General features: G+C 41.7%; 1 protein-coding gene across 1 annotated transcript in view; it reads left to right on the top strand.

The window, feature by feature from the left end:
• TMEM132B (transmembrane protein 132B) overlaps positions 1-14,870 on the top strand; it is a 650,066-nt gene that overhangs the window by 628,625 nt on the left and 6,571 nt on the right. The window contains exon 7 of the mRNA XM_027853582.1: positions 13,076-13,349. Within this exon, the coding sequence (XP_027709383.1) occupies positions 13,076-13,349 (274 nt within the window). The remainder of the gene's footprint in view (positions 1-13,075; positions 13,350-14,870) is intronic.

Here is a 14,870-nt window from a genome sequence, read left to right as displayed (position 1 = left end):
TAGTGAGAAAGCATGGGAAAGCACTTCTTCCCGTTGGAGCACATGCTGCTTCCTGGCCCTACCCTGGTCTGAAAAGAAGCCATCTCTGCTCAGGCACAGGGAATCTGTAAGCCTGATGGGATTTAGAGTCATGAGTTTTCCAAGGAAGGATAAAGTTGTCGTAAGAGCCAATATTTTCTATTGGATGTATATAATTGTATTCATTGCAATTCAATCCAGCAATCGTGTTTTAAAATGCCTACTAGGTGCCAGGTATGTGCTGTGTGGTATCATGGATTTTGGAGCCAGAGGACACGGGTTCAAATCCTGCCTCTGACATTTTCTGTCTGCCTGTTCTTGGGCAGACACAGCCTCAATTTTCTCATCTGAAAAAAGAGAGAGATTGGCATGAATTACCTCTGAGATTTCATCTAGTTCTAAATCTAAGATGGATGATCCATATGGTGAGGTCATTGGACCAGATGCCCATTGAAGTCTCTTTCAGCTTAAGATCTATTGTCCCATACATGGCGCTAGTTGCTAGTTGCCAGTGAAATAAAGACAAAAACACAACAGACCATGTCCTCATGGAGCTTCCATTCTGCTGGAGTCAAAGCAGTTACCCAAGTAAATACATATAAAAGGAAAATACTTTCCATGAGAGAGGAGCATTTATGACATGATGGGAGGGCAATGATCAGTAGTAGTTACGTAGAAGAGCTGAACCTGCATGTATAACTTGTAGGTACATAGCTGTTTGCATGTTGACTGCCCCATTAGATTGTATACTCTGTTAGGGCAGGGATTCTTATTGTCTTTTTTTTTAAATCCTTATCACTTAGCTTAGTGCTTGGCACATAGTAGGAACTTAATAAGTATTTCTTGGAGAAGGTGGGATTTCAGCTGGGACTTGAAGGAAGCCAGGAAGAAGAGATGAGGAGGAAGAGCATTCCAGGGATAGGAGAGAGCCAGAGAAAATGCCCAGAGTAGGGACATGGAGTGTCCCATGTAGGAACAACCAAGAGGCCAGAGTTGCTGAGTCACAAATTATTTGTTGGAGGGGAATAGGGTATGAGAAAATTGGAAAAGGAAAGATAGGAAGGGGCCCAGTTATGAAGAATCTCTAAAGCTAAATAGAAGATTTTACAATTAATTCTGGATGTGATCGGGAACCATTGAAGTTTATTGAGTAGCATGGTGACATGGATGGACCTGTGCTTTTGGACAATGGATTTGAGAGTTGAGTGGTGGATGGATGGAGTGGGGAGAGATCTGAGGGACGCAGATCCACCAGCAGCCTATTGCAATAGTGCAGGTGTGAGGTGATGAGGGCTAGCACCAGGTTGTAGTAGTGACAGAGGAGAGGGGAGGGCACCCAGGAGAGAGGTTACAAAAGTAAAATAGACAGGACTTGGTTACAACTTACACATAGGACATGAGATGTGGGGCCATCTCCAGTCATCCTGATCTATATCTTGCCACTGAATCCAGATGGCTGCAAAGGAGAGAATGAAGCTGTTGACTTTGCACAGTCCTCCTTCACTTAAATCCAATTCATTTGCAAGGTAGGGCATCACCTCTTTGAGAACGAAAGACAAACAACAAGGCCATGACATATTGAGGCATTGAGGTTGACATCCAGGTTGCAAACCCAAGAGACTGGGAGGATGGTGGTGCCCTCAACAGTAACAGGGAAAGTAGGAAGAGGAAGAATTTGAGAGGAAAGATAATGAGTTCAGCTTTAGATATGTTGCATTTCAGATGTCTATGGCACATCCAGTTTGAGACATCCAATAGGCTCCATTCCATTCGATGAGAGATTAAAGGGTTTTTTTTTCTCATTTTATGGATTCATAACCTGTTAGAGATGGAAAGAACCTTGGAGAGCAACCGGCCCTACCATTTCGTTCTGTAAAGGAGAACTCTCCAAAGCACAGAAGCATGGCATTTCACAGATGGAAGGGACCTCAGAGGTCCTTCCCTTTAGGGAAAAACTTTCTATCAGTCAAAGCTGTATGGGAGTGGAAAGGGCCACATCTAAAAGTAGTGCGTTTCTTATTCTGCCCTCTCAGGCCAGATAGAACAAGGCTGATGGCTCTTCCATATGACATTCCTTCAAATACTGAGGCCCAGAGAATGGGAGGGACTAGTCAACATCCCTCAGTTGGTAGGAGAGCTGGAGCAATGTCCTCTGACTCCCAGTCTCAACTTCTACCATATTGCCTTGAGTTCCTCCACATTCTTAAAGAGGGTCATTGCATACTGATTCTCAACTTCACAGTAATAACTTTGATAATCCAATCTGCAAACTCCAGAAACAAGATTCACTAATTCCACCCTATAGACCTTTTATTAAGCAAGGTACTGTTTTACCAGCAAAAGATGAAACATACTTTGTCCTCATGGAGCACAGAAAGGACATGGATAGAGTAAAAATAGAGCATATGCAGAATGCTGTAATTTTAGGAGTGAGAAAGTACTTCAATAAACCCCAAAAGGGTAAGAAGAGAGGGGAGAAAGCAGGAAAGACTTGCTGTGGCTATTATTGCTTCACAGAAAATCCATTGTCCAACTCCCCTGACACCACCCTGCTGCAAGGGGCATTAATTACTACAGTGCCCCAAGAACTATGTTTGAATAGGTCTTATCCCTAAAGTAGTCCCACTCTATAGACTCTTACAAGAGCATTATGGGGAAATTCTATTGCGCAGAAAGCATTCACTCTTTTTATATTACAGGGAAGAGCAATATTCTTCTCATTCTCCTACTCCTGGAAAAGCAGTGGGTATTAAGTCAGAAGACATTTACTACCAGTGTGACATTGGGCAAGTCACTTATCCTTGCCAGACTTCAGTTTACTTATTTGCAAAGTAATGGGGCCATACTAGGCGATCTCTTTCTGGCTTTGAATCTCTGCTCCTATGACTTGCCTTAGCAGCAGGAGAATAAGTTGCTGAGGCTGATTCAAAGGCACTCCTTCTTTCTTCACCAACATTTCCCTCTTCTGGTGACCAGACCATGTTACCTAAAACCTCCATGTTGCTCACTCCTGTGGGTTAAGGCATGGAAAATTCCTTAAAAAATGAAGAGTTCTCTCTGGGTAGGGAGTTAGATCAATTCTTTCCTACCTACTGCTTTGCTGAGCTGACAATGAGACTATCTTTTGGTCATATAATGGCATGGTGGATAGAGAGCTGATCTTGGAGTCAAGATGACTGGGTTCAAGGCCCAATTCTGACTCAGATTTGTTGTGACTTGAGGAAAGTCACTGAACCTCTAAGTTGTCTTTAGGCTGCTTTCTAAGATTGTAACTTGCTAATCTGCATTGTTAGAGGAACTTTTCTTACCTGGGAGTTCCCTGTAGTAAGGGATTCATAGGTCTAATTTCCTATCTCTATCATATTGAATGGGGGTGGGATGGGGTATGACAAGGCTTTCTGAAAATTGAAAACAGGAGAAAGAGATCAGAAAAAGTTGTCCTACTGGGTGCTTAAAACACTTAGAGCAAGGCTCTGAGGGAATAGAAGAAGATGGATAATCTTAGTGGGTAAAGGGTTAAGGAAAGGGCTCAGCCTACTAGGCTGTTGTCCAACTAGGTGTACAAAGCTGTGAATGATGCTAGAGAGGCCAACTGGTTACCTCATGGACAGCCTGGTTTCTGCAGAGGGAGAGAGGAGTAAATAAGGCAAAGGGAAGAGAAGAAGCATTTATTAAGTATCTACTTTGTGCTCAGCACTTTACAAATATTATTTCATTGATCTCGAAATAACCCTAGGAAGTCAGTGCTGTTATTATCCCCATTTTACAGTTGAGGAAACTGAGGCAGAGAGCAATTAAGTGACTTAGTATCATAGGATCATAATTTTAGAACTGAGAAGGACTTTAAAGGTCATCTAGGTCAACCCCTGCATTTTACAAATACTAAAACAGAGAGTAGTGACATGCCCAGAGCTATACAGATCATGATAGAGCCAAATCCATTATTCTTTCTTTTTTGATTTAATATTTTCCCAATTACATGTAAAAACCATTTTTACATTCTTTTTTTCTTCAAATTCTGAATTCTAAATTTTCTCCTCCATCATTGGGAATATTCTTTCTGCTATACCATACTACCTGAGGGTGGTATCATTTCCATTCTACGGATGAGGAAACTGAGACTCCAAGACGTTAGAAGCACATGGTCACACGATTAGAATTTCCTTACTCCTAGAAAAGACAAAAGGTATATTTTAGTAACCTTTAGGGGACAGAGATTTACAAGGATTCAATTTATGAAGAGATAGGATTTTGAAACTCTCTGAGCCAAAGGGCCTCTGGAGGCGAGCAAAGAAGGGAAAGCAGTAAGAAGCGTTATTTCACATTAAGGAAACCTTGTATTCCACCAAAAGCAAGCTCATTGCCTCGAGGAAGGATTTTTAGGCCCACTCCAAAGGCTTTAATAAGATGTTAAGGGTCCAAGGGGACCATGTAATTTAATGGAGTTTGAATGATTTGTGGAAGCTGGGGAAATGTGGAGCCGAACCACTGTGTCTTACTAACCGAGTGAGAGCCGAGGCTCTGAAGAAGAAATGAATGTCATTTATAACAACTTTGACTTAAAAAGGGCCACCTCAAGTTGGCTTCAATTACTGCCATCAGGTGCTTGCTAAAAATGGACTCTCTCTTCCTCTCCCTCCCCTGAGCATCGGGATGAGGAGACCGGGAGAGAACCTTGTTGCTCTGGTCAGACATGCAATTCCATTGGGGAAACATTTTAGTGCCTTTCATGGGCTGGGCAAGCTGTGCTAGGCACTGAGGATAGAAAAAAAGTGAAACAGGTCTTGCCTTCAAGCAGCTTCCTTTCTACCTGGGAAAACATTGATTTCAATTCAGCAAGCAGGTTTGTTTGAGCACCTGCTATGTGCCAGATATGTTGGCAAATGTTGGGGACCCAAAGATAAAACCACCACCTCAGACACTTAGTACTTGTGTGAGCCTGGACAAGTCCCTTAAACTCTATTTGCCTCAGTTTCTTCAACTGTGAAATGGGGATCATACCAGTATCCACCTCCCAGGGTTGTTGTGAGGACCCAATGAGATGAGATTCGTAAATCGCTTAGCACATAGTAGGTGTTTTACCAGCATTTACTCCCTTTCCCTTCTCTTTCTGACCTCAAGAAGCTTATATCTACTGGGTGGGGAGTGTGCAGCCATGTATGCAGGTAAATAATTATTTAAAATATATTCAAAGGAATATACCAAGTACATAGCAAAGTACTTTTGAGAATGCTACTGAGTAGGACATTGGAAAAAGACATATAAAGGGTGGCATCTAACCTAAGCAGCTGGGTGGTGCAGTGCATGGAGCTTTGGCCCATGGAGTCAGTAGGCCTTAAGTTCAAATATGACCTCAGACACTTACTAACTGGGTAACCTTGGGCAAATCATTTAACCCTGTTTGCCTCAGTTTCCTCATCTGTCAAATGAGCTGGAGAAGGAAATGATAAACCACTCCAGTGTCTCTGACAAGAAAACCCCAAATGGGGTCACAAGGAGTTGGTATGACTGAAATGACTCAACACCACCTGATCTATGCTTTAAGTGAAATTAGGGATTTTAAAGGGGGAAAGTGAGAAAGGAAGGCAGTCAAACTTGGAATACTATTTGTGAAAAAGAAATTTTACACTCTCTCTACCCTTAGAAGGAATTTAGAACTGAAGTTTAAGTAACTAGCTTAAGTAACTTGCCCAGGGCCACAGGGCTAAGAGTAAGAACCTGAGGCAGGATCTGAACCCAGGTCTTGGCAACTCCTGTCACAGCAATTTATCTACTGCCAAACCACCCAGGGGAATAGTAGGATAAACTGGGGGAATGACAAGTAATCCATAATGATTGAATAATAGGACAGGGATAGAGACAAGGTGCAGTAGAAACAAGCCTGGATTGGAAGTCAGAAGTCCTGAGGTCAGTCCTTTCTCTAATACTACCTGGATAACTTTAGGGAAGGCACTTCTCTTCTGTAAAATTAGATGCCCTTAATGGTCCTTTCCAGTTCTAGACATGTCGTCCATCCTACAGGGGAAGGAGACTAATGTGAAAGAAGGCTACAAAGTCTGGAACCAGATTATGGAAAGTTTTGAGTGCTCATAGGATCAGAGATTTAGATTACTTGATCTCTCTCATCCCCTCTATCCAATCTGCTTCCAAGGCCTGTAGATTTTGCCTTTATAGTATCTCTTGTCTGTGCCCCCTTCTCTCCTCTGACATGGCCCCCACCCTGGTGCAGGCCCTCCTCCCTTCATGCTTAGACTATTAAAATAACTGCTGGTGGGTCTGCCTGCCTCCAGTCTCTCCTCATCCCAGTCCAGCCTCCACCTAGAAGTCAAATTGCTCTTCCTAAAATGCAGGTTTGACAATGTCACCCTCCTACTCATAAAACTTCAGTGGCTGGCTCCCTGTGACCTCCAGGATCAAATATGGAGTCTTCTCCTTGGCTTCTAATGCCCTTCATCACCTTTCCCACTCCACCTTTCCAGTCTTCTTACCTCTTACTCACCACCTTATCTGATCCAGTGACACTGGTCTCCTTTCTGTTCTTGCATGAGATACTCCATTTCCCATCTGGATACACTTTCTCTGGCTGTTCCCCCATGCCTGGAATTCTCCCATTCCTCTGCTCTGCCTTCTGGTTTCCCTGACCTCTATCAGGGCTGAGCTAAAAAAATATCTACCTTCTACAAGAAGCCTTTCCTGATTCCCCCTTAATGCTAGTGCCTTCCCTCCATGGTTTATTTCTAATTAACCCTGTCTATAGTTTGTTTGTACATTGTCCCCCTTGGTCTCCCCATTGGATTGGGGACTCCTTTGGGGCAGGAAATGTCTTGCTTTTCTTTGTTTTTCCAAGCCTTAACACAGTGCCTGGCATATAGTAGGTGCTTAATAAATGCTTGTTCATGTGTCTTAAAAGTTTCCTTCAGCATTTTTGTCCTTCCTTTGTTCTAGTCACTCCTCTTTTGAAGATGTGTTATACTTCCATACTTGTCACATTCTCATAGTAGAAGGGAAGCTTCTTGAGGGTGGTCTCTAGTTTTTTTGTCTCTGTCTCCCTGGAGACTAGAGCCCTGCCTAGGGTATGATTCTGAGACTTCACCAGTGTGGGGAACCCTCAATCTGGAACTCTGGGGTGGTGGCACTGTGTGTGGAGAGAAGGAAATGTATGTGAGAGCTGTGGGGGCAGCAGATGTCTGGCTATCATAGGTTAGCAGTATCACAGGGGATAAGATTAACCAAATAGTGTCTAAGTGTGTCTCTGGTAGAAGGAAGGGATCAAAAATGAGAGTCCACAGACTCTTCTGTTGGCCTCAGCTAGAAGTAGGTGGCCTTAGAAAGAGAAATACCTGTCTGAAAATGGAACTCTGGAAGTATCATTTTTTATCTAAGATATAGCTGGAAGGATTAATGAAGGTATAAGGGGGGGAGGGGATTTCTTTTTTCTAAAATTAATGAATTCATTTTTGCCTTTTCCAGAGTGTTGGAGACAATTTTTTTTTTCTTTTCTCAGAAGAGATAAGGAATTTATAAAGCATCTTCTCTGCCTCATATCAAACCCCTGTTGAAACCCAGAAAACCCAATTTTCACTCTCTCTATGCTATTGCCCGCCTAGGAATAACAAAATAATATAATTTTAGAGTCAGAAGTGTCCTCAGAGGCTGGGTAGTGCAACCCATATGTTAAAAAAAGAAATCCCAGATAATATACCAGGCAAGTTGTCATCTAGCCTTTATTAAAACCCTCCAGTGTGTGGGGAGCCTACTTCTTCCCAAGGCAGCCCATTCCACTTATGGGCAGCTCGAATGCCCAGGCACTTGTTCCTTGCATCAAGCCTAAATCTGCCGCTCTACCCCTTCCTCCCTTTGCTTCCTGTTCTGCCCACTGAGGTTGAACAGAACAATTCTCATCTCTATCCTATCTGACAGCTGTTCAGATAAATGGAAACCACTGTCATCTCCTCCCTGGAGCCTTCTCTGCTCTAAACTAAACAACCCTGGTTCCTTTACCTCATCTGAATATAGTATAGACTCAAAGCTATCCACCATTCTTACTGCTTTCCCTTTGAAACTTTCTACTATTTCTTTAGAAATACTGGACCCAGAAATTAATGAATATAATAGTCTAGGTGAAGTCTGGCTAGGGCAAAGTGAGGTGACATCATCACTTAGTTCTGAAAGCTATGGCCTTCTTAACTAAGGCCATAGCTGCTTGAGATTTTGGTGGACATATCCATCGGGGACTCATATTGAGATTGTAAGCTACCTAAAAGCCCTGTATCTTTTTTTTTAAGATCTTGAGGTATTTTTCATTAATGCCTCCCCACCCTTTATATGTACTCCTGAAATCATTTTCTTGAGCCCAAGTGTAATATATTTACATTTATCTCAATTACATCTTATTTATTTAAGCCCAGTTTTCTAGTCTGTGGAGGTGTTTTCTGAATCTCCATTTGTTCATACACAGTGTGTTAGCTGTTAGCTTGTGAATGAATGAATGAAACATTTATTAAGTACTTATGTACAAAACATTGTGCTGAACACTGAGTACAAATAGAAATGTAAGACCATCCCTGCTCTGGAGGGTTTGCATCCTTATGGGGGGACATCTTCAACTCACATGGAAAGATGCCATTATCCTCTGAGTGCAAGGCAAAGCAGATGATCATGCCTCTTCTTGAGCAATTTCCATTGCTGATATCCTATCAGTTTATTTGGCAAGCCCAAGAACTTTGACCTCAAGACCTTTCTCTTCTCATCCTACAGTAGCTGTGGTCTTTTTCTAAGTCATTGATTAAAAAAGCTAAACAGCAAAGGGCCAGGCAGAGATCACTGGCACTGTGCTAGAGACTTCTTGTCAAGGTGACAAGAAACCCTTAATGTGTCCTTGCCTATTTCAGAATCTATCTAATGAAATTATTGTCTAACCTAGATACCTCCATCTTTCTTTTTTCCCCATGAGAATAGTATGAGATACCATATCAAATGCATTACTAAAATCTTTGTAAACCAGAGTTATATGTGGCTGCCCTCCCAATTCCTGGAACTCTTTTCCTTCCCACCTTTATTTCTTTTCTTCAGGTCCCAGCTAAAATCTCACTTTCCACAAGAAGCCTTTCTTGGTTCCTTTTAATGTTAGTGCCTTCTCTCTGAGACTACTCCCATTTTCTCCTGTCTATATATTGTACCTAATCATTCGTATATTTTCTCCCCTCTTAGACCATGGGCTGCTTAGCTGTCTTTTGCCTTTATTTGTATCCCCAACACTTAGCACAGTGCCTTGCACACGGTAAGGATAGAAATATAGTAAACCAAGTCTAATCACAGAATGCTCAACTTGGAAAGGGAAGACAGTGATCACATGGTCTAAACTTCCTTACTTTGCACGTGGGGAAGCTGATCCTCAGAGAAGTCACCCAAGATCAGACATATCTAGTTAGCAGCAGACTTGGGATGGGGGGGAAATAGTTAAACAACATGGCACCTGAAAAAAGCTGGTGGTTTTTGTGGACTGCAAGCTTTATAGAGGAATCCACAGTGATGTGTGATAGTCAAGGAAGTTAATGCAGTCTCAAGGTGAATTAGAGAAGCATGGTGTCCTAAGTAGGCAGTCATTTTTCCTGCTGGACTCTACTATGGTCAGATTGCATGTGGAGATTTGTGTTGAGGTCTGGTTGCCCCGTTGGAGGAAGGACATTGATAAGCTACATCCTCCAGGGGAGGATGAGCAGAGTTTAGTTCAGGTCATATGAGGGGGTTGGGGATAGTTATCTTGAATCAATAGGCAGCAAGCCTAAAGAAAAGAGATAGTGGGAGACATAAGCGACTTCAGGTTTTTGAGGGATCCTCATGTGAAAGAGCACAGAACCAGGTAGAACCAGGTAGAACCAGGAGTCATGGGTACTCTACATATACTGTGATCCAGTGACATTGGCTTCCAAGCTGTTCCTCACACAAGACATTCCATCTCCCAACTCCATGGATTTTCATTGGTTGTCTTCCATGCCTGGGACTCTTTTCCTCTTTATCTCTGCCTCTTGGGTTCTTTGGCTTCCTTTAAATCTCAACTAAAATCTTACCTTCAACAAGAAACCTTTCCCAACTTCTCTTAATTCTAGAGTCTTCCTTCTGTTGATTTTTTTCCTGCTTATCCTGTATTCAGCTTATTCATTCATAGTTGTTTGCATGTTGTCTCCTCTGTAGATTGAGAGTTCCTTAAAGGCAGGAATTGTCTTTTGACTCTGCTTGTATTCTCAGCCCTTAGCACCATGTGTGTCATATAGTAGGTCCTTAAAATTGCTTGTGGACTTGCATTGAAAAAAAGACAAATTTAGGCAATGTCAGGGAAACATTTCTTAACAGTGAGAGCTAGGCAGAAGGGGAATGGACCACTTTGAGAGGGAATGGATCCCTTTGTCTATTGCCTCCCACGGAAGTCTTCAAGTAAAAACTGAGAAATTATCACTCAGCAGGTATGTTGTGATTGGGATTCTTGTTCAGGTACAGAGTGGTCTGTTTGACTTCTGAGTTTCTTTGTTTAGAATCTCAGAGGTCATACAAATGTCCAAGGTCTCCAGACCCCTAAGTCTCCTGAGCTGGAGGAGAGGGCAAGTAAAGCCGAATGGATGGTATATGGGCTGTGTGGGCCCAATCTATTCATGCTTTCTTTCAAAGGTATGTCAGCTCTGTGATTTATAACAGTAATTGATTGGAGGGAAAATGATCACTCTTGGATCCATGTTAAATTACATAACAGCTTACATAATGGAGCTTGCTTAATGCTTTGATGGTGTATGAATCTAAGAAATGCCTTTCCCAGCTTCTTGGTTGCTAACTTTGTCATAAAACAATTTAAAGCAATGCCATTCACTTTCATAATGATTCTCCCATAACTAGTATTTCAAAGAGCGTATAAAAGAGAACATTATAAACACTTCAAAAAAAGAAAGAAAGAAAAAAGAAAATCTCATTCGAACACCATCAAAAACAAGTGATTCTCTGCCCCTTCCCCACCTTGACTTTAGAAATGCTCATCATCCCAAGAAATACAGCATTTGGAGTCTGTGAATTCTCTAGCATGGGGCCCTAATGAGGGAAACCAGAACTACCTGGTGTTTAAAACCTGATTTTCAGGACAGAATGAAAACAAAGTAAGTGGACGTTGGAGCCCCATCCTGCAGTATGAACAGAAAAATGAATTAGAAGATGGGAAGAAAGTGTTTGGGTCAAATGATGTCTTCACTCCACTAATGGGAGTAGTGTTATTTTGAAAGGCCTTGCTCCTTGCTAAAGGATGATTTTGCTTCTATTATGATTCTCTGAAAATGGCTTAGGAATAAGAAGGGACAAGAAGAGAATGAAGACAACAGCTCATCAGAAGTCTATTCTCTTGGAACTGGGCAATGACCAGTCCTGGGAGGGGCAGGGTGGGGTTTCTCAGCATAAGCAGGATTCTGATGTTATATTCAGGGGAAATGGAGAGCAGGAGCAGGGATGACCATTATGGGATTATGGGAAATAGGTACATGGTGCCAGAGAGAGAGAGTCAATGTCTTTAGCTATTTCTGGGTCCCCTGCATTGCAGGAAAGTGCATCATTCTGTGCCTTCTGATCTTCTCCTTCTGCCCACTGTAGGGCCTTTTGAGTTGGATCTAACATTGATGATGGGAAGCATAGATTCTAGGATTAAAGATTTTCAGTTAGAAAGGAGCTTAATGGTCACCTAGTCAAATCCCCTCATTGAACAGATGGAGAAGCTGAGGATGAGAGGGCAAGTGACTTTCCTGATCTCATAGAGAGAACAGAATGAGGATTCCAACTCAAATTCTCAGGGTTCCAATCTAGGACTCTATTCGTTGCACCTGAAGTATTTTTAAATTTCTATTTTTTCCACTTTCACTGAAATTTTCTTTTCTCCTCCAGGGGTGGATTCTGAGGAACTACCTAACATAGTGTTGTGCATGTGTGTGTGTGTGTGTATGTGTCTGTCTGTCTGTCTGTCTGTGTCTGTGTGTGTGTGTGTGTGTGTCTGTGTATGTGTTTTGGTCTAGATTCATGATTTTCTTGGGAGAGGGGAATGAATGGGAAATCTATGTCTCAGAAGACGTACGTCAGAGGCATGAGCTGACCAGGCCTTCCTCAAGTTAAGGCTGCCTATCTTTCCATTGTGACACTCTATTTCTTGTCTTATACATGGTAGCACTTAACAAAATTTGTCAATGATGATGATTTGAATTGAATTGACATGAAGGGAGGACATAATTGATAGTCTGCTTGCCCAGATGATATTAATCTCGCTAAGCCTTTTCTCTCCCTTTATATGTTGGATAAAAATCTGTCTCCTGAATATTGCAAAATGTGAACTTACAAGGAAAACCAAATTTTATCTACAAATAAGTATGAATGACAGATTGGATTTGTTCTGACATTTGCTAGCTATATGACACTGGACAAGTCACTTAATAACTCTGGGAATCACTTTCCTCATCTGTAAAATGGGAATAATTTATAACTACAACTACCTCACAGGGTTGCTGGGAGGGTCAAATGAGATAGTAGCTGTAAAGTACCTGGGACCCTTTAAAGCATCATATAAATACGAGAAATTTATTATTATTATTATTAATGAAATTTGTAACTGGGATCCTCATTAATGAATTTTCCAAATATTCTCATAACGATCAAATGTGATTCAGACTAATTAAATTATAAAAGTCTTATAGGAAAAAAGAATGACAACAAAGAAATAGGCTAATAATAGGGTCTTACAAATAATTAATTGATTAGCTAATTAATTAACATGAGTTTTCAGTTAGAATCCTTACAAGAGTAGAAACTATATTTTCTTTAAAAAAAAAAGAAAATTATCAACACATTGTATTCCGACATGACACTATTTTATGGACACTCAAATTCTATGAATAAATAATGTTGTTACTGAGTATTTCTGTATCCAGGGGTCTTTTTTCTGCTGCCAATAACTTGAACTCTCTTTCTACCATTCCTCCTAGAGGATCATGATCACATGGCTGCTTAACTTATGTTTTCCCATGATGCTAATTTTCAGGCCTACTCGAGACAGTGATGATGATGAGGATGATGAGAAGAAAGGAAGAGGCTGCACCCTTCAGTACCAGCATGCCATGGTGCGCGTGTTGACGCAGTTTGTGGCTGAGTCATTGGATTTAGGAGGCCAGCTGACCTATATGTTGGGCTCTGATTGGCAGTTTGACATCACCGATCTAGTGGCAGATTTCATGAAGGTGGAAGAACCAAGAATTGCCACATTACAAGATGGCAGAACATTGGTTGGTCGTGAGCAGGGAATAACAACGGTGCAGGTATACGAAACAAACAAATGCATGCACGTAGATAGCCAGAAAATGATGAGTTAAATAATCCAAATTCATGGATTTTCATGATTTGAAATTCTTAGAAATTCACTGTTACTTAAGACACATGAAACAAGGTTCAAAGCAGCAGTGGAAAGAAAAAAAAGTAACTCTTGAAACTCTTGTCTGTGAAATCAGGACTAAAATGGACAATGGATGGAATCTCACGCTAACTGCATCCTCCCTCCCCACTAATATTTCTAGCTAGTATTTCTGTAAGTCTTATTATGTACCAAGAATTGTGCTAAGTGCTTTGCAATTATTATCTCATTTGATCCTCACAACAACTTTGGGAGGTAGGTGTTATTCTTACTTCTGTTTTACAGATGGGGAAACAGAGGGAAAAAGGGTTAAGCCCAGGGTCACATAACTAGTAAGTGTCTGAGGCCAGATTTGAAGTCAGGTCTTCCTGATGCTCTATCCATTGACCCACCTAGCACATAATGGATGCTTAATAAATGTTTGTCAACTGGCTGCTTCTGTTTGAATAGCTCCAGCTATGGGCATACCCACCCACCATTTACCACATTCTTATGCTACCCTTTCCCCTGCTTATTATTATTGACTGAAAATCATTAACTTCATGAAGATAGCTATACTTTTTGAAAACTGAAGTACAATTCTGCCAGCTCTGCGTGGGTGGGAACTGTGCAAGACATCTTTAAATCAAGAAGGAAAAACCCTGTTCATTTGAGCTAAAACAAATTCTTTATATTCAGTACTGTGAGTGAGAATGCATCTGGGTAATTGTGAAAGGGCCTGAACTTGAAAAATGACTCCCGCCATTGTCACGGAGGCCGCTCTTGAAGTTTTGCTGAAAGCTGTGCCGTCAGAATTGCTTTATCGATTCTAGTGGTTTGTCCGTGCTCCCCCACTGCATCCTGGGCTATCTTCAGTTGTCCTGATCCATATCTGGCCACTGCACCCGGATGGCTCTGAAGGAGAAACTGAGGCTGGTGACTCTGCACAGCCCTGCCTCACTTAAATCCGATTCACTCGCATGTCATGCCATTGCCTCCCTGATGTCACGGTCCTCTTCTGCAATGAAGGACAAAGGACAAATAGCAGCATACAGAGTGGTCAGCTAGAGGTTCACTGAGATGGAAGGACTTCTTTACAGCACAGAACATGAGGATCCAGAATTTCCAAGTTGGAAAGGGCCTCAGAGACTGTCTTGTACAACCTGTATTTGAAAAACACTCCCCCCCCCCACCAACAGAACTGACAAGAGGTTATTTAAGCCAGCCTTTTCTTGTGAAAAGGCTCTTAGTGAGGGCCCCTTCCCTAGATTGCCCATTATCCTCTTGATTAATTCTAATTGTGAGAAGTATTTTTTGGGGGGGCATAGTAAGTGTTTAATAAATATTTGTTGGTTGAGTGACCTGACATGAAGCCTGGATTTTCTTTTTTACAACTTCCATCCTTTGTAATTCAATCTGCCCTCTTGAGCCAAAGCAGAATAAGTCGAAA

The sequence above is a fragment of the Vombatus ursinus genome, unplaced genomic scaffold, assembly GCF_900497805.2.
Source record: "Vombatus ursinus unplaced genomic scaffold, bare-nosed wombat genome assembly UNPS02009994.1, whole genome shotgun sequence".
NCBI classification, from domain to species: Eukaryota; Metazoa; Chordata; class Mammalia; order Diprotodontia; family Vombatidae; genus Vombatus; species Vombatus ursinus.
The sequence above is the reverse complement of the archived record's forward strand: the minus strand, read 5'-3'. Positions and strand labels throughout refer to the sequence as shown.